The sequence below is a fragment of the Arachis hypogaea genome, chromosome 2 (assembly GCF_003086295.3).
Source record: "Arachis hypogaea cultivar Tifrunner chromosome 2, arahy.Tifrunner.gnm2.J5K5, whole genome shotgun sequence".
NCBI classification, from domain to species: Eukaryota; Viridiplantae; Streptophyta; class Magnoliopsida; order Fabales; family Fabaceae; genus Arachis; species Arachis hypogaea.
Genome location: NC_092037.1, coordinates 288,155 through 315,324, shown reverse-complemented (window position 1 = coordinate 315,324; position 27,170 = coordinate 288,155). Strand labels below are relative to the sequence as shown.

Below are 27,170 nucleotides of genomic sequence, written 5' to 3'. Positions count from 1 at the left end.
CCCACCCGACGATCCTGCACACGACAACCAGAAATAGAAAAAATGACATCAAAATCGAGTTCAACAAGCTGACCGACAGAGATAAGATTAAAGTTCAATTTTGGAATAAAATAAGCATCAGAGAGATGAATATTGGACTGTGAAATAATCTCGTGATGTGTGGCATGCAAGAGGGAACCATTAGTAGTGTTGACAGAAGGTGCGTTTGTAGTGGGAGACAAAGAGGAAAAAAGATGACGCAGATGAGACATATGATTGAAACAACAGAGTCAAAATACCATTTAGAATTACCTGGAGGGGTGGAAAGAGTAACGGGGGTATTACCAGAAAAAGAGAGAAGTTGCTTAAGAAGGGTTTCAATATCTGATGGAGAGACAGAAGGTGTGTTGAGAGATGTGGAAGAGGTAGACTCAGTAGCAGCAGCAGCAGTAGAGGCAGGCACATGCGGAGAGTTGTTGGGACGAGGTTGATACTTGTTCTGATCAGAACGTGGTGGTCGACTAGGACAGGTAGCAATCAAGTGACCCGAGAGCTTACAATAATGGCAAAACAGTTTCGGACAGTTGGAGCCAATGTGAACTTTTTGTTTGCACTTACGACATTCAATGGAAGGACAGTCAGAGAAGGAATGCCCAGGCCGGTTACAGTTGCGACAGATTTTGCCCTTTCTGTTGGTGGCAGCAAAGATAGTTTCACTTTTAGAACGAAGCAATCCCAAGCGCGTTTCTTCAGATTTGAGACGAGGAAGAGCATCTTCAAAACTAGGCAAGGGATTCTGATGAAGAAGGGAAGTCCTGACGGGCTCATAGTCATCAGTAAGTGCCATCAGAAATTGGATGAGACGTGTCCGGTTCCGATAATCCTCATATGCCTTAGCATCAGTAGGATCTTTAAGAACAGGCTCACAAGAGGTCAACTGATCCCAAATAATCTTCATCTGAGCAAGAAAATCAAAAACTGCTTGGCCATGTTCTTGCTTAAGGCTATGAAGTTCCTTAAGCAGTTGGTACTGATGAGAGAGATCAGAAATAGTGTAACATTTCGCCAAATGATCCCATACCTCTTTAGCAGTTTCAAAATGCCCAAACTGTAAATGAATGCCAAGAGTAGAAGTGTTGCGGAACCAAGTGATAATCTGATGATTTTTACTATCCTAATCTTCCAATTTCTCTGCATAGTCCTTCTCCTTCTCAGCATCCTCCTTGGATTTGGAGGCACCATCTTTGAATTTGTCAGTCACAGGTGGCTTAACAGGACAGGCAATATCACCAGTCACATATTGCCATAATTTTCGCCCTTTAAGAAATCCTCGCATAGCTTCAACCCAATGTGCATAGTTGGAGCCATTAAGGATAACAGGGATAGGCTGAAAGACATCTGGTTTTTCCATAGTAAAAGAAGAAATAGCAAAGGGAAGAAGAAAAACTGCAAATTCGGGGCAGAAAACGAGAAAACGGAGTGCGGAATCGGAAAGAGCTCACAAAAAAACTTTAGGGAGGGTCCCACTTGTCTGCCACGTCAGCAGGGTCGTCAGTGCCACGTCAGCGAGGTTACGACACGTGGCATCACCTGAGAGGCGGGAGGAGCCACGCTGGCGACGATGTGGCATGCGGGTCAACCGTCGGGTCGGTTTGGGGCGCGGGTCGGGAGCGCGGGTCGAGCTTGGGCGAGAGAGCAGCGGCGTGACATGTGGCAGAAGCGGAGCCGTGGATCTGGAGCGCTGATCCAACGGTGCTGGATGCGTCTGGAAGGAGAACGGATGGACGCGGACAGGCAACTTACGGCGGCGCGTCCGGCGATGATTCCAGTGGCGTTGGAAAGCTTGCAACGAGTAGAAGGCGAGGGTATCGGCGGTGACGAACCAAAGCGTCGGGAAAGACTCGAAAAGTGAGCACAAAGGAACACTGCCGGAAGAGGAAAAACAAGGACTATAAATGAATTTTCATTAAAAAAAAAGGAACCTAAGCTCTTGATACCATGTTAGGAACAAGAGACTGAAAGAGTGATCTGAAAAGTGTATATTATTGAGTGTGATAAAATGGTACAATATACAAGGGGTATTTATATGTGCTAAATGAATCAAAGTAATAAAGACATAGAATCCTACAATTAATATACAGATATACTATATAAATATAGACGATACTAATTGATCTAAATTGATTCTAATGATTCTCTAACATGATTCTCTAACATTTTCCAACATTCAAAACAGAATCAACATAAATGAGGTATTTTCATTCACATAAAATTCCATTTAGAAAATTTAAAAAAGAATAGATCCACTTCTTATTAAGTATCTGCAGACCACATAGTGAATTATCAAGTTAGAACTAAAACTATAACTCAAGTTAGGATTAATGGATGTCTATTTTAAGTGCAGTATTACTTGTTGCCACATTTGCCACAGTGCTTCTCATTAGTCATTGGATTGACACACTTGCCTTCACAGCACATCTTGGAATGTAAGCATTTCTTCCCACACCTTCTGCAGTTCAATTCATCTGTTGACAAGTCCACACACTTGTTGTTGCAGCAATTAGGGCCTCCACTCCCTCTTATGCTATCGCAAACCTTTGGGTTCTTGTCACATGTCACGGTGGCCTTGCTGCTTCTCTGCAATAGGAACCGGCTTGTTCCTCTCACAGAGTTTGGTTCCTCGTTGATCTCATTGTTATTGGTTTCAAAACATGCTACTGTCATGGCTATCAAAGCCATTAGCATGGCCACAATGAAAAGGGCCTTCAACTTCTTATTCATTTTCTTTTGATAGACAGGGTATAGGATACGAGACAGGAAAAGCTAGATGGAAGGATGAAAATTCAAGCGTGACTTGTATTATACGTAATGAGCACAAAGAACAGCAGCACACCAATTCCAAGGTTCAATGTAACAGTAAAAGGGAGAAAAAGCAAGGAAGAATTACACTATTTGAAGTATTCGGGGATTCATCATGCATGTTTGGTCTTAATTATTGTTAATTAGGGTAAAGGTTACATGGATGAAGACCTTAACTAATTAATTAATCCTACATACCGGTTTATTAGTTAGGTACATACTTAGGTGGTCTGCATTTAATTTACGGCCAAAACCCGAATTAGGCTTGTTCGTTGACAATATAAGAACTTCAAATCTCATACATACTTGTTAGTTAAAATTATATTGGGGGAGGAAACGTATATATCCAAAATAGATAGATATTTGTGAAGAAGAAGGAAAAAGAAAATAAAAGTAACCGTTTTACTAATGATAAGCGAAACTTTAGCACATTTTACAACCCCACGATAAACTGAATGAGAATTAAGAAAGGAACTTCTCTTTTGGTAATTTTAATTAGGAAAAGTATGAGGAGCTAATGTAATTGCTCTATAATGTCTACAATGAGGATAATTTTGTAATTAAAATCAAATAATAATTAAAGTAATTAATTATTATTTATTTCAAATTTTAAATTTGAATGAAATTAGGATTTTTCTTTTGTTGTTATCTCCTTCATCTAGCTCTCCCTCTCCTTTTGACCTAGCAAAAACTCCTTCTCCCAATTTGACCAAGCAGCCACTGAAGAGAGTCCCACCGCCGACGCTGGAGAACCAACCTCCATGAAGTCTGCTGCAACCTGAGCAGTCGGCGCTACCCAACCGGTCCTCCCGCACGATTAGAGTGTTTCCTTCATACTTGGTGTTCGATGCGACACCAGCCCCCGTTCTTCTTTCTCTCCTTCATTGACGCAGGTTCCATCCCTTTCCTTGTCCCTGATTCTTTCTATTTTATTTATTTCATTGCTTTTAATTTTGGTTTCTGCATATAGATTAGACTTATGGCTAGTTAATATCTGTTGCTAAATTGAATGTGTTTGCTCGCTGAATTTTATAGGTTGATTGCTGCTTCTATTGTACTGAATGCTCTGTTTACACATGATGCACATATGTTCGATGAAATGCCTAAATGAAATCTTTTATTTAATTCTTATGTATGACCAGCATTTGACTTAAATTCTATTCTCATGAGGCATTATAATTTACAATTGTGCAGTTTTATGTGATTTCTAATGATGTTTGAGCTTGAATTTTGTTATGCACTTTTTTGTGATTTTTTTATCAAAATACCAATTTGGTTAAAAATTCAGATGTTATCAATTGTTTGGTATATTTTTAAGAAGTGCATACCATGTTTTATTGAGTGATTTGAATGAAATGGTTTATTCATGTTGGTTTTGAACATAAATAATCACATGCATCATCACTTGTTCTTTGAAGTTTTGAGCAATTAAAATTAGTTTTCAACCACTATGATGCTAGTTTTGCTTTACAATTATCATTATATATAATATTTTTTGTAACTATTCTTAGTTGTGATGTTGATGGACTAAATCATAACAGTGTGAGTGTTTATATTAATGTGGTTAATTTATTATTGTTGTTGCTATTTGTTGTTTAATTATGTGGCATTGGTATACATTTATTGTTGAAGCAAGTTTTTAGATATTAAAAAAAAAAGAGTATAACACGTTAAGACTCACAGAAACAATAGAACAAAAAGGGTGTATCACCATTCTTAGTTCTCATTAATCTTTCTTCATTATTTCCCAAACTATGTCTCGCAGTTTCACCAATCCCTTGTTTTTATTCTTGGCAATAGATTATATGTTCATTTTTGGAAGTGTCATAGCTTTTGGTTTGGTGTTTGTGCTTGTTTGTACGGTTCTGCATTAAACAAGAGAAAATCCAGTGTTCCAAGTGCAACAACACATGCACAAAGTATAAAGACATCAGTAAATGGTACATAAACTCCACCAGAAATCTCAGAAGAATGTGATGACATTATCATTGTAGGTACTGGTGTTGCTTGTGCAGTCATTGCTTTCACTCTTGGAAAGGTAGTACAAGTGCTTATTTTCTAGTTTCTTCTATTTAGAATTTTATTTTATGATGGTTTCTTTGAGTTATAGTCTTTAAATAAGTCTTAACTCATAGATAAGATCTTATACTATGGTCTAACTAAATTGACATAAATAAAATGCAGAAAATGTAAGTTATAGGCGACAAATAATGTATATTCTAGAGAGAATAGTGTTTTGTATATATCCATTATCTGTTTTTGTTTCTATGGCTTGGAGCTCCAATGGTTCTTTTTCATGAAGGGAAGCATAGATATATATTATAGAATTTAATTTTGATGTACTCTTAGTGTAAAGTAGTTTTAATATAGGCCGGATGTTCATTTTACTAGGCAGGTCCATAGTTATTTTCATTCTAATTTAGATGTGTATGTGATTTGGAGTGAATTTAATATAATTTTGCCTGATTAGAAGCATTTGTTAAAAAATAGTGAGCATAATGCCTATTATAAACTAAAATTTTACTAACATGCTTAATCCTGTTTAAGTTAGTCATTTTCTTGGTGGTTTATATTGCTAATATTTATGTCATAGTACCATATGTCACTTAATTCCTTTGGTTGGTTTTTTGTTTGTTTGTGTTTGATTGCAGATCGTGGAAGTGATGGGTGTGAATGAGCTAGAAACTGATGAGACGGAACTTGGTCATATTGTAGAATTGGATTTAGTGTACCATTCACTGAATTCAAGTATGCTTGGAGTTGTTGTAGTTAGATATATATATATAAGTGATTAAGTTATAACAGAGTTATGTGACATTTTGATTTGTGAAACAAATACTAAATTGTATTTTTCTTTAGCTACTTAAACTAAGTCGGATGTTCATTTTATTATAATTGCAGATGGTTCTTTCCATTCTAAAGTAGATGGTTATTTTGGGTATATTATTTGTCTTTTACTTGATTTCCTGCGTTTTGTTTGCATATGGCCTGCAAGTTTTTTCTATTATATGGGTTGAATTAGATTTAGTTTAATTTGATTGAATTTAAACTGAGTTTTAGTTATGCCATTTAAACATGATGCACGAGTGGTATTTTTGATCAATTGCTTAGTTATTTTTTATCAACTAATGTGGATGTTCATTTTACTGTCTATACGAATTGTTCCTTTCTTTTTAAAGTGAATATTTATTTTAGATATACCATTTGTCCTTTACTTAATTTTCTGGTTTTTGCATCCGCATGCTCCACGTGTTTCTTTTGTTTTATGGTTTAAAAAGTATAGATTAAAATAGAATTTTTGTAAACATTGATATTAAATTGAAAAATAAATAAAATCTTAATTTAAAATTAAAAGAAAATTTTTTTATTACATAACATTTACATGAGATATATAATTTATAGTTTAGAGAAATACTAAAAAGTCAACAGTTAGTCATCAAGATTTAAAAGTGTGTTAACATAAGAAGAATCTTCAAGAAATGCTGCATCATGATGACAAATATTAAGCTCTTCAAGGCTAAGCTCTTCAAGAATCTGCTCCTCTAACTCGAATTAGAGATATTTCTCACCGGAATGACATCCCAGATAACCTCAAGGTTGTTTTCCCACAGTACCTCAAGTATGTAATCCCATTTCAGTTTAATGTATGATAGATTGCCTGTTTCATGCTCTTTTTTGGCAGTTATAAATTAAGCACACTATACAAAACAAGCTTCACCGAAATGGTGGTCCTGAAGATTTGGTTGCAACAGAAGCTATGCTTGCTAAAATCACAAAGAACCCAAGGGAATATAATCAAGCATTTGTGGAGCAATTCAAGATATTTCATCAAGAACTCAAGGACTTCTTTAATGTTGGCAGGTTTATCTTGAATTCTCAGTATCACTTGTAAACATATGTAAATTAAACTTGTTTTTCTTATCTTAATTCAAAATATCATATTATGAGACATGTTATATGTCATGGTATTTTCTATTGAAGACCTTTAACCTTCTAATAGATCACTACATTATTTGAATGCATGATTAGACATTATAAACCAGTAGATCGATCATGAAATTTCATGCATTCATTGACAAGACTGAGCATGCAACCCAGTGCATGCATCTATGCAATTGTGTGGTTTGGTGAGTGTCATGCAACCTTTCCCCTTGTGCTAAGACTGTTCCCAGGACTACAAATTCTGGGTTGTGACCACCAAAGTCATACAACAGCAAATCTTATTGTTGCATCATACCTTGCTGTCTCTTGTGATTTTCAGTAGCTGTAAGAGAGAGAAAAAACATCATTTCTTGTTCTGTTTATGTGACTTAATTGTTGTTCACTTTAAGAGTAAACATAGTACCTTAATCTCAAAGAGATAGTTAAATCACTTTTACAGCCAACTAACTTATTCTAAAGAAAATGAACATCCGTTTTAGTTGATACTAAACATCTAACAAATTAACCAAAATTTCATCTGTGCACCATGTTTAAATAGCCTAACTCAAACCCTACTTCAATTCAAGAAAACATAAACTAAGTCTAATCCAAATCTTCTTCATTACTCCCAAACCACTTAACAAAAGAAACGAATGGAGCATGTACATGCAAAATTCAGAAATCAATGCAAAAGATCAATATTATAAGTAAAATAACATCCACTTTTCGAATAAACGAACCATTTGTATACATAGTAAAATGAACATCCATTTTAATTGATAATAAACATCTAACAAATTAAGAACTTTTATTCAATTATTACATTCGTAATTAAAATTCAATACAAACACCAATAGCACAAACAGACAGCATATATGCAGAAAAAGAAAAAGATCTATCATCAAAACCAACCATCCGATATCTTGCTAAAGTAACCATCTAATTAGGGGTCAATTACAGATAGACAATGGTCAGCTTGCTTACGTCACGCTGCATGCAAAGTACAACCAGGTGAGGGAAAAATATTCTGCTATTTGAACCAGATTACCTAAATTTTGCTAACTTTCCCGGGCTATGCTTAAATCAATTTCAACAATCTCAGCAAACATCTTATTCATCATGTTCCTACTTACTAAAATTGCATGTATTCGGTTTTCCACCATGTACAATCAAACATCTCAGCAGGCTAAACTGTGTCTAGAACACGAAGTAACAGAAAGATGAATCCTGAAAAAAGAAAATTAACCCACTAACCGTAGATGATTGAAGACGATCGGAGATGGGGGCTTTAACACTAACGAGACCCTGGACTGTCGAATGGTCACGGCATCAACTCTCCGACACAGGAGGCAGGATCGTGACAGCAGGCTGACGCAGAGATGACGCGCGGGAAGCAGGTCCGGGTGCTGCTGTTCGGGTCGGCGCCGATGACTGATCCACGGCACGAGGGGATGCAAGGCTGGGATGTTCAGCCCAGAACGGTGCGCCGCGGTTGCTTCCAGCGACCGGGTATAGGTGTGGAAGTTGGGCGCTACAGAAGGAGGTGGGTGATGCAATTCTCGTCCGAGCTGCGGCAGGTTGCGGGTGCAGGCGGCAGCGAGAGGGTCCGGGGGAGGTTGAGCAGCGATAGTGTGGGATTTTGGGGGGTGTGGGTGGGGGTGGGGGAGAGGGTTATTGACGGTCATAACAACTAAATGGGGGATAATTTGAAATTGAGGGTTTCAATTAGGATAAATAATAATTTATTTTTATTTTTATTTTAAAATGGGCCAAATTAAAATTTTATTGTATATATTGTATAGATACTTCATTGTCTCCCTAGCGGGACTCTTATGCATTTGCTCGTGTTATAACACAATATTTGGGTGAATTTTGTTTCGCTTTTATTCTATTAAATCTTTATCGTTCGTATCACTTTTAAATAGCAGTTGTGTGAGAGAGGTTGAACTAACAAACCAATACTACAAAAGGCAATTGTTGGTTTCACCCACAAATCACTACAAACTTGTATTTTTTTCAAACTAAGAAATAACTTAACGACTCATCATCTTTTCCAAAAGTCATCACCAAATCTCAATACCTATAATTATAATTAAAAGAAAAAAGTTTCACACCTCCGCCTGAAAAGTAAAAATAAACCAATGAAAAATATTTTATGACTCAACTGTGTATATTCATCTGAGAACTCATCATGATGTTTAGATAATTATGATAAACGAAGAGTGTCCCAAACAGAATATACACACGAGGAGTTATTGTGTCACCCTTCTACATCAATAAATAATACAATGAATACACTCAATGAAATCATTATTATACTATGCGTGACTAAGAAGAGCCCGTTGGGCAAAAAGTAACAAGGTATTCGGAACCAGAACAAGTGCAAGTGCTGGAAGCATCATCATACGCGTAACTATAAGCAGAGGGGCACGCATTCTTGAACATCTCAGAGTATTGCGTCGGACTGCAACTCTGCGGCGTAGAGTGATCGCCGGTGCAGCAGAACTCCGCCGTGTTAAACGCAGCGCAAGCGCTCTTGCAAGCCACCACCGCTCCCACCTCGTTGATGACCTGCAACTCAGCCGGACAGTCACTGTTCAAGTCCGTAACACATCCCGCGTACTGGCAGTCACCCGTTCCACCGGTTGCCCGTACTCCCATACCAACATTGTAACCGTCAACCAGACTCACGTCGTAGAAGTCCTTGTCGCTGCTTGGGGTTCCGATCGTGAACTCCGCCAGCGACACCGGAGGAGCACCTCCGCCTGTGCACCTGAGACCCCCGGGGCAGTCTCCGGTGGCGCATTTTCCGTTGCCGGCATCGTCGAAGCTGCAGTCAGTTCGCGCCCAGAACCGTCCGGACCAGCCGGAGGGAGCTGTCAGCTGAAGTGACGATCCCGGTGGTAGAGAGAATCCACCGTCGCCGAGAGGGGCAGCACCGTTGCCGGAAAGAGTTCCGGGCCAGACGGTGTAGGTGCAGTGGTTTTCGAGCGTGAAGATGGTGCCTGACGCTATATCATTACCTGAAAGAAGAAGAAATTCCAACCATATTAATAATTTAAAAAAAAAATTCAGGGGAAAATCAGAATTCGTTTTACACTAAAAAGTTTAAAGTAAAAAATTTTAGAAAAGTAAACTAAAATTTTATATATATATATTAGGAGGCCATTGTCTCCTCCTTTATGAGACTCTCTGCCACTGTAAACAACAACAAATCTTATCTCCTCATTAGGTGAGTTATCGGTATTTTAAAACATAAATATAAGAACAAATTCATATACATGTAGGTTGAATGTAAAAGTTAACCTAATAAGAATAATATAAGAAAAAATGAAGAGGTTTTGAGGTATGTGGTAAGCGCCATGGCTTTGATTAGTAAATGATAGGGAGGAGAAGATAATTAGAATGAGGGGGCAAAAACAAAGTGTTGAAGTAGTACTAATTTATAGTTAGGGAAGGGAGGGCTGTGGTGTTATTTTTGAAGTAGTAAAATTAATTAAAGGGGGATGGATTCCCTATCTTTCCGTGAGCAGTTTAAGATTGTGGGACATCTTGCGATGGGACGTGCCAACACTCCATTTCAAATTTCCAATTACTTCCATTACTCTCTGCTCATCACCACTCTTTCCAAGCTTGTGAACCTGTAACATTTATTAATTACATATTAACACTCTCACTTTACATGTACTCATTTTTTGTTTTTCTTATATCTTTCTTAAATCTGGTAGAGTAAACTAAGGAATCGAATCTCGCACGTATGCCAATTAATGGCACGTGACTGTGAGTTTAGGGTATCACATAGATGGAAGCTCAGTAGAAGGGGGTAAAAGGGTGTCGCCTTAACACCCACATGACAAACATCGCCACGAGCCACTCTCTCCCATCAACTTTATTTTAAGAGAGAAATATTTGATCAAAACACACTCGATTCTTTTCACTATAGACTGGGATGAAATATGAAATCAGTTGATTTATATTTTACCTTCTATTATATGATAAAGAAAATTAAACAGTACATATAATAACGCACTCATTTAATTTGTAGCTTCTAAAATATTGAACGAGTGACATCTCAAAGTATTTTCTGTGTGCCTCATAGGACTCTTTTTGTCTTTGAAAGCATCAAACAACATTTCAAAACATGAGCACGTGACAGAAACACTTGGAATGCTAGTTGAGCTAATTTAGTTTGTTGCTTTGTTGCCCAGAATCTAGGATCAAGAGAATCTTTATTTCCACTCAATATCTATTCTGCAAATTGCCTCCGAAACTGATATCTTTCCCTATTATATATCTGCCTACCACAAGAACACGAATGATATAATATAACGAGTGGAAGTGGACCAAAAGTACAAATAGATAATTTTTATTAGTTATTAGAATTTTATAAATAGAAATAATAGTAGGTGTAATCAACTAGTCATGAAATTATTAGTGATTTATATTTTTTTTTCTTTATGAATTTCATCAATGAAATTATTTTTTCTCTTTTTTAAATTGATTCTTCTTTAATTTTTCCCTAACATGGAATAAATTAAAAGTGTAATTGAGTATTTTCAACTTTTTTTGTAATTGAATATTTTTTAATTTTTTTTTGTCTTATGCTCAAATATTGAATTTGAATAATACTGAAATATTCAATAATTTTCTCAATGTAATAAAAAAATTGAATAAGAAAATAATTAATTAGATAAATAAAAAATTAGAAAATAATAAATTCAAAAACGAGAGAAAGAAAAAAATAATTCTATTGATAGAATTTTAAAAAATACAAATAACTAATTTTATAATTGATTAATTACATTATTATTATTCATATATAAAAATTTTATAAATTGTGCGTACGCACACTATGATGCGTACACACATGCTGGAAATTCGTTTTGATGCGTGCATACGCAAGTAATGATGCGTATGCACAATCTTTGTTTTTCATGCAAAATTTTGTTTTTAACTGTTTGACTTTTTTGACAAGTTTGTAAATTTTCGTAACCCCTGTTTAAGGTTCAATAGCTAGTTTTTATGCCTTGAAAAGAGTGAAAATACATTGAGGGAGTTGAATTGATATTGAAGGAGATTGAAGGGGGGGTAAAGAATTGAATTAATGATGAATTAATATCGTTGAATAATTTTGCTAATAAGAAATGATGAGGATTGGTTTTGATTTAGGATGATGGGGATGATTATGATAATGAGATATACTGATGATTGATTATGATTATGATTATGATTATGAATGAGGTGGAGTAAGATCCAGAATGAATTCAATAACATAATGCAGTTTGATTGAGATGTACTTACCTAGGTAGATGCAGTAGAGTGATTCTGCTTGTTCCGGGATGTGGTTGAGATAGGATGATTATGATGAAAAGGGATGATGATGATTGATTATGAGGAATATGATTGAGGATGAGTATAATAATAAGACTGAGTTTGATGAGGTAAACTTGCTTGGATAGATGCAGTGGAGGGATTCCGCTTGCTTCGGGATGTGGTTGAGATAGGATGATTATGATGAAGAGGGATGATGGTGATTAATATGAGGAACATGATTGAGGATGAGTATGACAATGAGACTGAGTTTGATGAGGTAAACCTGTTTGGACAGATGCAGTAGTGTGATTCCACTTGCTCCAGGATGTGGTGAAGTATGATTTGCCTAGATAGATGCAATGGTGTGATTCCATTTACTCCGGGTTATGGTTTGAGTCTCCTGGGGTAGATACAGTGATTCGCTCGCACATGCTCCTAGTTGAGAATGACATGTGATTTAAAACTTTATCTGAGTCATGAATTTTTCTGGATAGATGCAGTAGGTCAGCTCCACTTGCTCCAGGTTGAGATTTAAGATTCTGTTGACCCTTCGTCGCAAGATGTGGCCAAATACTTATATCTTTCCGGACGTTCCTCCTTGAAGATATAAAATTCCTCTTGGTAGATGCGCGCACGATGGGACTGTCCATGGTTCGGTCTCTAGTGGCTAGTGGCTATATATATATATATATATATATATATATATATATATATATATATATATATATATATATATATATATATATATATATATATATATATATATATATATATATATATATATATATACATTCTGTCTCTACTCTATTCTACCTTTATGTTTTATTTCTATCCCGTTTACTGAACGCTTTGGTTTGCGACAAGTGTGTTTCCGATCGCGATTTTCTTTTACTTTTTTCAGACTTTTTGTTTAATAATTCCTTCTAAAAATAAATATATATGTATATATATCAATTCCACCTTGAGTTGTACCACCTTATTATCATTGATTTATGACTCGAGTATAAGGATTTGAATATTAGGGTGTTACATAATACTCAAAGGCACCCACTGTATTGCTTATTAACCCGAATGTCCCTCATTTTTTGCAATCATGAAAAAAATGGAACTTGTCGTTAGCGCCAGATGAAAATGTAACACCCTACCACACTGAGCTTTACGCTTAAGCCGTAAAACAAAGGTAGTATAGTATTACGACCTTTAAAATATAATGTAAATATATAATAGCAGAAAGATTATAATATACTAGGAACCTTGAAGAATAGATAAAATAAAAATTGCGAAATAAAAGCGCAACGCTCAAGAAACGAGTTAACTTGCGTGCTAAAAAAACTATAACTATCAAACATAAGATAATAAAAGTAGGAATAGAGTGCCAAAAATACAAAATAACAAGCTCCTAACTCAGCCCGCGAAGTCAAAGTTGGCTGGAGAATATTTACACACACACACACATACATATCCAAAATCCAAATGTACATAAACAAAATCCTATTTCTCCATAAACGTCTAAGAGGATCAAAGAGAATATGTTATGCGGAGAGAAAGCTAAGTATATATATATATATATATATATATATATATATATATATATATATATATATATATATATATATATATATATCACTGTACAACAAAATAACCCAGTAACCATTTCGCTTCAGGAGTCCAGACGCCTAACGAGATGCCTCTCGACCTGCATCTGAAAAACAACAACATAGTATGGGGTGAGAACCAGAGGTTCTCAGTATGGTAAAGGTGCCACACACATAAGATATAAGGTCCTGGGAAAGCCAGAGGCAATCCTAGAACGTCGACACTCAGATTATAGAGCTTAAAGTATTAAACAGAAGTCATAAAAGGTGGTTTTCTAAGAGTATCTAAGCCTAACTTAACTTAGTCTTAAGTCTAAGTCTCATATTGCCATTCCTCCATACCTCCATCTCCGTCAGCATTTCACATACAAATAATAAGATAAAAGCAGACACAAGAAGGTTACAAGTACTGTAGGTAGCAAATTGATGAGCGGATAATTTATACGCTTTTTGGCATTGTTTTTAGGTAGTTTTTAGTAAGTTCAAGCTACTTTTAGGGATATTTTCATTAGTTTTTATGTTAAATTCACATTTCTAGACTTTACTATGAGTTTGTGTATTTTTCTGTGATTTCAGGTAATTTCTGGCTGAAATTGAGGGACTTGAGCAAAACTCTGAAAAAGGCTGACAAAAGGACTGCTGATGTTGTTGGAATCTGACCTCCCTGCACTCAAAATAGATTTTCTGGAGCTACAGAACTCCAATTGGCGCGCTCTCAACGGCGTTGGAAAGTATACATCCAGAGCTTTTTAGCAATATATAATAATCCATACTTTATTCGGAAATTGACGACGTAACTTGGCGTTGAACGCCAAGTACATGCTGCTGTCTGGAGTTAAACGCCAGAAAAACGTCATGATCCGGAGTTGAACGCCCAAAACACGTCATAACTTGGAGTTCAACTCCAAGAAAAGCCTCAGCTCGTGGATAGATCAAGTTCAGCCCAAGCATACACCAAGTGGGCCCCGGAAGTGGATTTATGCATCAATTACTGACTCATGTAAACCCTAGTAGCTAGTCTAGTATAAATAGGATAAGTTACTATTGTATTAGACATCTTTTGACAGTTTAATCTTGGATTGTTTGAGTCTTTGATTATTCGGTCCTTTGATCATTCAGGGGGCTGGCCATTCGGCCATGCTTGAACCTTTCACCTATGTATTTTCAACAGTGGAGTTTCTGCACACCATAGATTAAGGGTGTGGAGCTCTGCTGTACCTCAAGTTTCAATACAATTAATATTACTTTCTATTCAATTCTCTTTTATTCTTATTCCAAGATATACGCTACACTTAACTTTGATGAATGTGATGATCCGTGACACTCATTATCATTCTCACCTATGAACGCGCGTGACTGACAACCACTTCCGTTCTACTCTAGGCCAGGCGCATATCTCTTAGATTCTCCAACAGAATCTTCGTGGTATAAGCTAGATAGATGGCGGCATTCATGAGGATCCGGAAAGTCTAAACCTTGTCTGTGGTATTCCGAGTAGGATTCTGGGATTGAATGACTGTGACGAGCTTCAAACTCCTGAAGGCTGGGCGTGATGACAAGCGCAAAAGAATCAAGGGATTCTATTCCAACCTGATTGAGAACCGACAGATGATTAGCCGTGCTGTGACAGAGCATAGGAACGTTTTCACTGAGAGGATGGGATGTAGCCATTGACAACGGTGATGTCCTATATACAGCTTGCCATGGAAAGGAGTAAGAAGGATTGGATGATTGTAATAGGAAAGTTGAGATTCAAGAGGAGCACAGCATCTCCATGCACTTATCTGAAATTCCCACTATTGATTTACATAAGTATTTCTATCCCTTTTATTTTCTGTTTATTAATTAATTTTCGAAACCCAAAACCTTTTAATCTGCCTAACTGAGATTTACAAGGTGACCATAGCTTGCTTCATACCAGCAATCTCTGTGGGATCGACCCTTACTCACGTAAGGTTTATTACTTGGACGACCCAATACACTTGCTGGTTAGTTGAACGAGATTGTGGAAAGAAAGTGCTGAGTTAATATTTTTATGCACATGCCAAAGAGCCATTATTGTTGATCACAATTTCGTCCACCAAGTTTTTGGCGCCGTTGCCGGGGATTGTTCGAGTATGGACAACTTATTGTCTTCTTTTTATCCTATTTGATTTTCAGTTGCTTGGGGATAAGCAACAATTTAAGTTTGGTGTTGTGATGAGCGGATAATTTATACGCTTTTTGGCATTGTTTTTAGGTAGTTTTTAGTAAGTTCAAGCTACTTTTAGGGATATTTTCATTAGTTTTTATGTTAAATTCACATTTCTGGACTTTACTATAAGTTTGTGTGTTTTTCTGTGATTTCAGGTAATTTCTGGCTGAAATTGAGGGACTTGAGCAAAACTCTGAAAAAGGCTGACAAAAGGACTGCTGATGCTGTTGGAATCTGACCTCCCTGCACTCAAAATGGATTTTCTGGAGCTACAGAACTCCAATTGGCGCGCTCTCAACAGCGTTGGAAAGTAGACATCCAGAGCTTTCCAGCAATATATAATAGTCCATACTTTATTCGGAAATTGACGACGTAACTTGGCATTGAACACCAAGTACATACTGCTGTCTGGAGTTAAACGCCAGAAAAACGTCATGATCCGGAGTTGAACGCCCAAAACACGTCATAACTTGGAGTTCAACTCCAAGAAAAGCCTCAGCTCGTGGATAGATCAAGCTCAGCCCAAGTATACACCAAGATCGATAAACATGGCACATTGAAATCTTGGCATGCAAATTGGATTAATGATTTTTCATATTAAAATTAAATCGGGGATGTTAGACCATTTTAGGAATAGATAGCAGCCATTTCTTTGTGGGTCATCATGACGAGCAGCCTTTTAGACTATAGTTTATAGCATCTTATTACATTGTTTCTACGAGCATATTGTATTTGAAAAGGTCAAGTAAATATAAAAACATTTAATGTCAATGGCCAAAACCCGAAAGTAACATATTACCGAGTTTATAATTCCACCCACATAAATTTTCATATTTATGCATGAGATTTATTTATCTATATAGTAGGTATAAAGTAAACAAGAGCAACTTATTTTGAAAGAGATTCCTATATTTAATTTAACTCTTAAAATTTAGGGGAGTCTTACTCAACGAATAAACAAATCACACATTCAACGAGTAAAAATAAATAAATAAATAACACATTAAATGAACTTTCTTTTTTTTTTCTATTTGTTTTTTTTTTCTAAATAAAAGTATAAATTTTTATTAATGAGATATGTCTTATGAGTCTTAACATGTGTTAAAGTGGTATTCTTTTAAAAAAATTATTATATTTAATTTTTATTTAATTTAATATGTTTAACTAAACTATCTCATATAATTATATATCAATTATTATCTTTATGTATATAAATACTATTTTAACTATCGACTATGTTATGTACACTAAAATTAGTTATTATAAAATTTATGTTAAAATATAAATACACATTAAAAATAAATTAAACTACATATATTTATACATAAATATATTAGTGATTAATTTTAGTAGTTAATTTTAGTATACGAATAATATTTTTATTATTTAACTAGTTCACGTGAATACCTAGTATGAATATAAGAAAAGAAAATTCAGTAACTCGTGTTACATTATCAATAGTATGGAAAGTGAAAGTAATGCACATGGGGAAAATAAAAAGAGAAAATAAAATTACAAGTTTTTAACATATGAACAATCTTTTGAAAAATCCATTATTATCTAATATTAAAAAGCTTGATCGAAACCTGACAAAACCCAAATAATAAAAAAAGAATGTTGTCTATCACTTTTCAATAGAATTGTCATCACGTGTCCCATGCCTCTTTTCACTATATAGTTCAATAGTGTTTGTCTTAAGTTTATTATTTGTCTTAAGTTTAGTGTCATTTTGAATACAACATTATAAACGATTAACAATCAAGGACGGTTCTTAAAAAATAGAATCTGTATATATTCTATGATCTATACATATCTTGAATCATTTCTAAGTTGCAGCACCGTCATGATTTCTTTGACAATACAAAAAGATGAGTCACTCATTTCGGAATTTACTTTATCATCAATGAAGCTTCACAATTGCTCTATGGGCACCACTCACATAAAGTTGCCAAAAACAATTTTTCTTAAAGATGCCTACATGGCAGAATCTAAGCCATAATTTCTAAAACCACACTTTTAACAACATAACACTTAAAAACCGTAGCCCTTTACAAGAAAAACGTCACCTAATAGAAAAAAGTAAATTAGAGGATTTAAGAGAAGAAATAATTAAGTTATCAAAATTAATAGATCAAAAATTAATGATTTTAACTAATGTCAATTGTAATGACACCGAATTCTTAAAATCAATACAAAATGATTTTTCTCAAAATCTTTATTTTACTATAAATTTTATTGAAGGACTTCAAAAACCTGAAAAAACTTATATTTCACATGGAGTTTCTAAAAAATGTTATCATGGAGACAATTATCCCCATCTTCATCATACTTTTAATCCACAATTAAATTCTATAATAGATATGCTTGAAGAAATATTAGTTTCTCTAAAATTTCAGAAAAATAAAGAAAAAGAAGAGCCTAATATAATAAATAAAATTGAACAGATACTTGATAAACATTTCCAAAAAGAAATTCCTAAGAAAGAAGAAGTCCAAAATAAAATCGATACAACAAATTTAAAGGTTAGACCACCTCTAAAACTATGAATATTGATGAAAAATTAGAAGAAGTTACAATGCTTTTCAGACAATTAAAAATGGCTCAAGAAGACAATTTTATGGAACAAGGTTTTCAGATTAAAGAAGAACCAGAAATTTCTGAAAGAGAAGAATATGTTTTAGACTATTCAAGTGATGAAGAACCAGTACATCCAGTACAAGTAAAAGATGAAGCTGGAACATCTGGGAATAATAATCAAACCCAATTTAAATGGGAAACAGGTTTTGAAAATTATGCCTTCAAAAAGGGATTTATAAGCAAAAATTCGAAATATACTAAAATACCATCTAAATACGTTCCTAAAATTCAAGAACTAGAAGAAGAAAAAATGCTTGATCTAGATTGCAAAATGAACAAAAAAGAAATTTTCGAAAATTGGATGAACTCTTTTCTATTAGAAGCCTATACAAACCCAAAATTAAATGAATTATCTGAAATGGATATCTGGAATTTCATAGGATTCCACACTAAAGGAACTATAAGAAATTATATGTTATCAATAGATAATAAAATAATAGAAGAATTAGCTGCAAAAACAACAGCTTATGATAGAATAGCACACATAATGAAAGTTCTATACAAAGAATTTTTTGGAAAAAATGTTATAAACCATAGAAAAGAAATTTCTGAAAAAGAGTATTTAGAAGCAAAAAATCATTTGGCTAACATTCAAATATTCGATCTATGCTATATAGAATCTTATATTTGTGAATATAGAATATATTATTATAAATTAAAATAAGAAGATAAAAATCATTATCTTAGCATGTATATCACAAAACTTCCATATCCTGCTAATGAAATTATTATGGGAAGATTTATAAGAGAAATAAATAATAAAACAATTGAAAATAATTTCGGTGGAGCAACATCTGCAATAAGAGAGGAAATAAAAGAACGCTGTATGCAAGAAGCTACTCAGAAAAGATTTAATAATATAATTAGAATTTGTTGTCAAGATAATGAGGAAATTCCTCAAAAATATGGTTCTAATAAAAATTTTCGGAAATACCATCCTTATAAAAACATCCAAAGAAAAAGAAAATACCATTTTAGAAAAAGAAAATATTATCCAAATTGGAGAAAAAAGAGATATTTTAGGGAAAGAAGTATCAATAAAAATAAAAAACAAAAGAACTATTGCCCAAATAAAAAAGAAAACTGCAAATGTTGGTACTGCCAAGAAGAAGGACATTATGCAAATGAATGTCCAAAAAAGAAGGATAAAAAAGACCTAACCAAACAACTGGAAGTTGCAAAAACTTGTTTTATGGAACCTTTAGAAGAATCTGATGATGAACTAAAATATATTTTTGAATATGTCTCAGAAACAGACTCAGAAACAAACTCAGGAACTGAGCAATAGCGCTACATTTATTACTGTAAAAATTACAGAAAAATTTATTAATGCCTTCATAGACACAGGGGCAACAAAATGTTTTGCAAGCTCAAATATAAAGCTTAACTGGAAAAAGTTAGAAAATCCGCTAAGAATTAGAATAGCCGATAAATCTATACACAAAATTAATTTAAAAGCAGAAATGGTTGAAGTATTTATTCAAAATTACAGATTCATTGTTCCATCTATATATAAATTAGAATCTGGAATAGATTTAATTATAGGGAATAATTTCCTAAAGCTATATCACCCTTTTATCCAAGAATTAACATATATAGTTCTAAAAGACCCATATGATTCCTCTTTAAATCAAAGAGCAAAATTAATAAAAATTCCAACTACTACTATAAACGAAATTTTAAAATTTAAAATATTTTCTATATTAGAAGAATGTTATTTAAATTTATTCTTTCAAATAAATGTTCCTAAAGATAATCTTGAAATTAAAATAGAGCAACTTTTAGATGAAGTTTGTGCTGAAAATCCTCTGGATATTAAAAATACAAATAAAGAGTTGGTAAATATTAAATTGAAAGATCCTTCAAAAGAAGTAAATGTCCAAAATAGAATCCCTTATTCAGCAAGAGATAAGGAAGAGTTTTCAATAGAATGTAAAGATCTTTTAGAAAAAAGGAATTATAAGATTAAGTAAAAGCCCTCATGCAGCCCCAGCTTTCTATGTTGAAAACAATAACGAAATTAAAAGAGGAAAACGAAGAATGGTTATTAATTATAAGAAAATGAATGAAGCAACCATAGGTGATGCTCATAAACTCCCAAGAAAGGATTCCATTCTGGAAAAAATCAAAGGAGCAACTTGGTTTTCATCGCTCGATGCAAAATCAGGATATTGGCAACTTCGTTTAGACGAAGAAACAAAGAAATTAACTGCTTTTACTTGTCCAACAAAAGAGTCAACAGGAGTATTACTCTACGAATGGAATGTCCTGCCATTTGGGCTAAAACAAGCTCCAGGTATTTATCAGAGATTTATGGAAGAAAATTTAAGAGATTTAAATGAGTTTGTTCTAGTTTATATTGATGATATATTAATTTTTACAAAACAAGATAAAGAAGATCATCTTCAAAAATTACTAATTGTTTTAGAAAGATGTAAAGAAAAAGGTTTAGTTCTTAGTAAAAAGAAAGCTAAACTAGCAAAACAAGAAATAGAATTTCTCGGATTAATTCTATCTACTGAAGGGAAGTTAAAACTTCAACCAAATGTATTAGAGAAAATAGATTTATTTCCTGATAAAATGGAAGATAGAAAACAATTACAAAGATTTTTAGGATGTATAAATTATATTTCTGATCAAGGATTTCTAAAGAATATAACAAACTATACTAAAAACTTATTTTCAAAAATAAGTATAAAAAAAATTTGGAAATGGGAAGAAAAGGATAGCCTACAAATTCAAAAAATTAAAGAACTTTGTAAAAATCTTCCAGAACTTTATATTCCAGAAGAAGATGATTATTTAATAGTAGAAACAGATGCTTCAGACAAGACCTGGTCAGGCTGTCTAAAAGCTAAACAAGCTGAAAAAAGCTTGAACAAAGAAAAAGAATCACTAGATTCTAAACATTCCTCAAAGGAATTACTATGCAGATATATCTTTGGAACATTTACACCAACAGAACAGAGGTATACTACCCATGAAAAAGAAACTCTAGCAGCAATAAAAACTATTAAGAAATCGAGGATTGATCTACTTCCAAAAGAATTTACATTACGTACAGACTCAAGTTATTTAACAGGTTTTATTAGATATAATTTACAAGCTGATTATAATCATGGTCGTCTGGTAAGATGGCAAATATTTTTATTACAATATCCAATTAAGATTGAATACATTAAAGGAAATAAAAATATTATTGCAGATACATTGACGAGAGAATGGAGTTCATTGTCAACACAATGAATCAAGAAATTCAGAAGCTTGAACAAGAGCTTGAAAAGTGCAATAACTGTCAGCAGCTAAGAACTCAAATCCAATCCATCAAGAAGGCCATAGAAGCCATGAAAGTAACCCAACAGGAAACATTATCTGCTCCAATACCAATGCTGGCAACACCATCAGAGTTCAGTCAGCTAAGCGTGGTGGACCAACCACAAAAACCAAAACCAATTTTTTCTGAAAAAATCCCTGAAAATAAAACTCTGGCAGAAATAGTTAAAAAATCAACTCAGGACAAAAAATATTATGTCATCTATAATGGCCCAATGAAAGGAGTCTACGACGATTGAGCTAAAGCAGCCCCATTCACTCACCAGCCCAAAACTATTCACAAAGGAGGATTCTTGACAATAGAAGAAGCAAAAGAATCCCTCAGAGAATATGAATTACTCCACCCAGAGCAAATTCTAAAAAGAGCTGACAAAGCTCCAGCCCAAGCCCAAAGAACTCCAGTCCAAGTCCGAACAGGAATGCTGAAAAATATTCCCACAAGGGCCGAAATAAATGACAAGAAAAGGGTCTGCAGATCAAACTGTAGAGAAACCCTTAATCTGGTTCTAAACTGGACTCTAGACAAAAGAGCAATATTAGGATATTATCCCATTAACAAAGAACAGCTAACAAAGCTGGTAATCTTCCCAGAGGCTTCACCCTCTGATACATATCAGTTTTTCCAATACGGATTAATTGATACAATCCTAATTTTTGACAATTTAAATATTATTAAAGATTTTCCTGCAGGATTTATAGATGCAGTGAAAAAATTTAAAAGTATGATTGATACCAGAGAACCAAGGGATATATCCCTAAAATTTACAAGTAGTCAGCCAATCTTCAATGAAGAAGGAGAATGTTTGATCCCAGCATTTCAAGTAATTTTCATGTCAGTCTTCCCAGGAGACTTTCAACCAATAGAACAATTTCAAGATCTATCAATTTATAGCGACGAAGGAAGATTGGCCAGCACATTGGCAAGGGTCTTCAAGAGAGCCCAAAAAATAAACAAAGAATCCAGAACAAGAATAAACTACAAAAGCAGAAACACTCTAATTGTTTCTAGTAAAAGAAACCAAATTGAATCAAGAGAAATGAGACTCCTAGTAGATTTTGAATCAGCATTTTACAACTTTTCTGGATTACTGGAAAAGCTTCCTGACGGGATAAGGAGGAATCTATGCCATTTACTAAAAGACAAAGAAGACCATAGGTGCCAGCTGTGCACCTCAGAAATGTCTGAAGAAAGCAACAATGCCGAAGACCCCACCCACGTGGGAAAAGAAGTGGATGAGACATCTGAGTCATCCATCAACATTATTGTTGAATGACGTAAGAGCTCACGTCACAAAAGCACCAATAATGTAGTTGGTGCGAACTAAGTGCACAGTGACGCATGCAATGACGTCACAAGAAGGGTAAGGATGGGATTTGTCCATCAGACCCAACTATTATAAATAGAGTGCTAAGTCATTTGAAAGAGCATCAGAAATCAGAAAGCATGAAGCTTAGAGTACTCACAGGCCAGGAAGGCAAAGAGGAAGTAGCTGAGGCAATTCTGGAGTCTGATCCATTAGAAAAATAATTCTAAGAAACTCCCCTCTGGAGTTAAATTGTAAAATCTCCCCTCTGGAGAAAAACACCTATTGTAAAATAACATTAAATAAAAGTTCATCTCCAGAAAGGTACATCTTCATCTCAATCTCTTTATATTATGAACTATTTAGAAGATTTGGAAATAACTGAAGAATCTGATTATTATAAAATAACTGCTTTACTTGATAATGAAAAACAAGCTATTTTAAAATCAGAACTAGATCTCAAAGCAAATGAGAATTTTAAACAAAGCTTTTTAAAAGAAATTTTTAATAGAAAGAACATAATATATTATGGAAAAATGCAGTTTGAAGCACCTGTAAAAATAGAATCTGCTAATGGAGAACTTGAAATAGCTCTAATAGATGAAGAACAAATAAACGAACAAATAAAGAAAATTAAAGATCAACAAAAAAGATCTAAGATTGGATGGATTCATTTTAGTACTATCCAAGTTTTAGTAAAATCAACATATATGAAGGGAATTAATTCACCAATAAGTTTAGCAATTTGTGATAAAAGAATTATTGATCCCACAGATCAAATAATTGGAATTATTCATGGAAATTTGACAAATGTAAATGTTAAATTTAATACCCATATTGGATATGCCATCCCCTTATCAACAAAGAATTTTGATAGATCCATAAGCTTAGCTTATAAGTTTCATAGACAAAGTTTAATGGAACAAAACGATGAACCTTTTTCAATTACATATGCAATAAACTATGCATTAACCAATAGTCATCATAGTATAGAATTTAAAAACAAAGAAGGAATTTATATTGATGATTTATTCCAGAAGGTTGTTAAAACTGAAACACCAAGGCGCAAACCTATTGAAAAACCAGTTTTATTATTAAGGGAACCATCAAGAAAATTGTGTTCCTCTAGTTTTCGAATAAGAGAATCTAAAATCAATAGTCCTTTAAGTTTATCCCATTTAAAAGACGATGAAAAAGATTCTGAAATAAGAGAATTGACAAAAAAGATTGAAACACTAAATGAAACCTTAAAAAACAAGCTATGACAATAAATAAAGAAGAAATATATGTGTCTTATCAAAATAAGAAACAAGAACTCTTTGAAAGAGAAAATCATTTGAAATATTTAAGGTTTTCTGAAATAAATCAAAGAGCTTTCGAAGTTTTAGTATTATCTTATAATAATCTGAAAAAAGAAGTCGAAGAATTAGAAATAATAATAGAATCTTTAGAAAATAACAATGAAGCTATGGCAGAAGATGCGGAAATTTTAATATGAAAGATTTTCAAAAAAGTCTTATTTCTTTAAAAACAATTAAAAGAAATATGAAAACAAGGATAATGGCTATAGCTATAAAAATAAGAAATTTGGCAACTGAATCTTCAGATTTAGAAGCAGAAATCAAAAAGATAAATAAGAAGATAATTAGAATAAGAAAATTAATACAACGTTTTAAAACTAAAAAATCAGTCAAAAGTCTAAAAGAAAATATTAAGAATAAACAGATTTATCGTGCTCGTAGAATGCATTATCTTCACATACAAAATATGATTGCATTACAAGCTTTTGAATCAAGAATACATGTTCAAAATATTCAAGTAATGCAACCTCTACAGGTTGAACCCCTAGAACAAGTACAAATTGAATCTGAACAAGATTTACAAGTACCTTTATCACCTTTACAAAATCCTATAATCTAAGAAGCATATAAAATGCCTGGTTTAGCAAATCAAACGCTACAAGATTTAAAAAATGATTTAGATTTTCAGAAAAGTCAAAAAAGATATTATGAAGTAAGATTACAGAATAGTAACATTTATACAAGATATAGAGAAGAAGTAGACCATTTCTGTAAAAATTGTATAGAATGCATAACAAGAGAAATAGAAAAGTTGTTAAAAGAAATAGAAGAATTTAATAATACAAACCCAACCCAAGAAAGATATTTCAAAAACCTGCAAAAAGAAAAATTGGTATCAGAGCCAAGTTAACGATTAAGGGTAACACTTTCTCCTTAAAGCAACACTTTTAGTGATACGCTTTTAAATCAATAACAACCACAAGATGAAAAACATCTTTACAAAAAGTTGAAATTGACAACTTTATCAGAGTATCCACCTTGCTCTATACATAACATATATATACAAAGTCCAATGAAGAAATGGTAGAATAATAAAAAAATAAAAATAAAATTCAAAAACTTTGAATCAAACATCTATCTACCATAGTCCATAGCCTCTGCAATAATCACTTAATTAATACAAGTCAATTTAACTTTGCATAACTACCATTAAGTTTTGCATGCTTAGGCGAGTAGTCCTTGGAAGAAGAATAAGAAGTTGGATTATTAAGGTTCCTCCGCCAAAACTCATTGACATAAGATCTCAAGAACAGCATAAGAATTGCAACATTCAAAAGAGAATTGAAAAGCCAAGCTCCAATCCCATTGCACCCTCCTCTCAGATAATGCAACAGAAGAACTCCAAAATGGCACACCAAATTGCAGCATAGAAGCACCATCTGGCAATCCACCGTGAACCAGAAGTTCCTCACCGGCAACCCTATTTCAACCCACAACCGGTACCCGTACACCGCCGTGTTAACCGCCGTGGAAAACAGGATCGCCAGAACCTGAAAGGACTGTGTGAATTCTAGCCACAGGAATGACATCACCAGAAGAATCGAGTGATTGAACAGCCTGAAGAACGAGAGCTTCCGGTGCCGGAGAACGATGAAGAATGTTCGCAGCATGTGGAGGAACCGAGAGAGGTAGAAGGCATAGGACCAGAAGAAGACGCGGCCGGAGGGGCGGATCCCAAGGGGGAAGCACAAGAACCACTCGAACGGAGTGGTTCTTGTGCGTCTCCACAACCACCGCGTGTCCCTCAGTTCTGCTTTTGCGGAGAGGAGCATGCCGGTGAATATGGTAAGGGAAGTGACGGACATGGCAAGGTTGTGGATGGCCGGGATGGGGCCTAGTGGGACCGGACGTCGCCGGCCCAAGAATCTGAGAATAAGGTGGAGAGTGACAGCGGCGGTGACATAGAAAGAGATGGCGGAGATAAGAAAGAACCAGGTGGAGCCCCATGAGAGTGCGGGGCTCCACCTGAAGGATACAATGGTGGGATGGTCTTGTAACCAGAATTTGAGGGTCTCCATAATGGGAAATCCCATCACATAAGTTGATATAGTTTAAGAAACTTAATTAGTTTTATGTCAGTTTCTTGAAACTTTCGTGGTCCTTGTTTTCTAGTTTGGCAACTTGGAATGGGAAAACTGAGGTGCTAATTAATATATATATTAAGAAACTGAAGGGTTTTGAATTTGAATATACAAATCAAGTTCTGTTTGTGTGCCATGACTTGAGATTATGCTCTTATTAATTAATATACGGTAGCCTTGACTACTGACTAGATGGCTTTTAATTTCTCATCATCGTCTAGAAGCTTAGGATGTTATGATGATCAAGATGCATAAGCCTATCAGAAACCACAAATCCCGTTTAAAATTCAAGCCGTTTGCGTTATGGGGATATTTGTTTCCATCGTCCAATTGATGAGGAGAATGAGATAGATGAAATTTAAGGCCATTCTTGAAGACTTGAACTTTAAAATTCAACCCCAAGTCCAACGTTGACCTACGTTTTACCTAGAAACATTGCTGAGAAGTTTCTCACTTTGGCCTTTGCCCTCAATTAATCTCTCTCTCTAATAATATGGTGGGCAATTTTGCAAATGCATAATAAATTATCTCTGTTTTCATTCTTGCACGGCATGGTGTAATGAATTAAAAACAAAAAATAAAAGAGGAAACAA

General features: G+C 34.3%; 2 protein-coding genes across 4 annotated transcripts; both read right to left on the bottom strand.

Moving 5' to 3' along the window:
• Positions 1-8,893: 8,893 nt before the first annotated feature.
• LOC112708258 (pathogenesis-related thaumatin-like protein 3.5) lies at positions 8,894-10,269 on the bottom strand. The gene is made up of 2 exons (XM_025760444.3): positions 10,066-10,269; positions 8,894-9,782 (listed from the first exon to the last, which is right to left on the bottom strand). The coding sequence occupies exons 1-2, from the start codon at positions 10,121-10,123 to the stop codon at positions 9,088-9,090; spliced, it is 753 nt and encodes a 250-aa protein (XP_025616229.1). The 5' UTR covers positions 10,124-10,269; the 3' UTR covers positions 8,894-9,087.
• Positions 10,270-21,515: 11,246 nt separating this feature from the next.
• Positions 21,516-26,757, bottom strand: LOC112708259 (fatty acid elongase 3-like). 3 transcript variants are annotated; one of them, XR_011869792.1, is made up of 4 exons: positions 25,644-26,757; positions 25,284-25,310; positions 23,296-23,417; positions 21,516-21,887 (listed from the first exon to the last, which is right to left on the bottom strand). XR_011869792.1 is itself a non-coding variant. In XM_072212065.1 (3 exons), exons 1-2 carry the CDS (start codon positions 26,527-26,529, stop codon positions 25,303-25,305), a joined length of 894 nt encoding a protein of 297 aa, XP_072068166.1. In that variant the 5' UTR covers positions 26,530-26,757; the 3' UTR covers positions 21,516-23,417; positions 25,284-25,302. The 3 variants fall into 3 exon arrangements, 2 of the variants coding, with proteins under 2 accessions (XP_072068166.1, XP_025616230.1); XM_072212065.1 differs by having other exon boundaries at positions 21,516-23,417; XM_025760445.3 differs by lacking the exons at positions 21,516-21,887; positions 23,296-23,417 and having other exon boundaries at positions 25,184-25,310.
• Between the last annotated feature and the right edge of the window lie 413 nt (positions 26,758-27,170).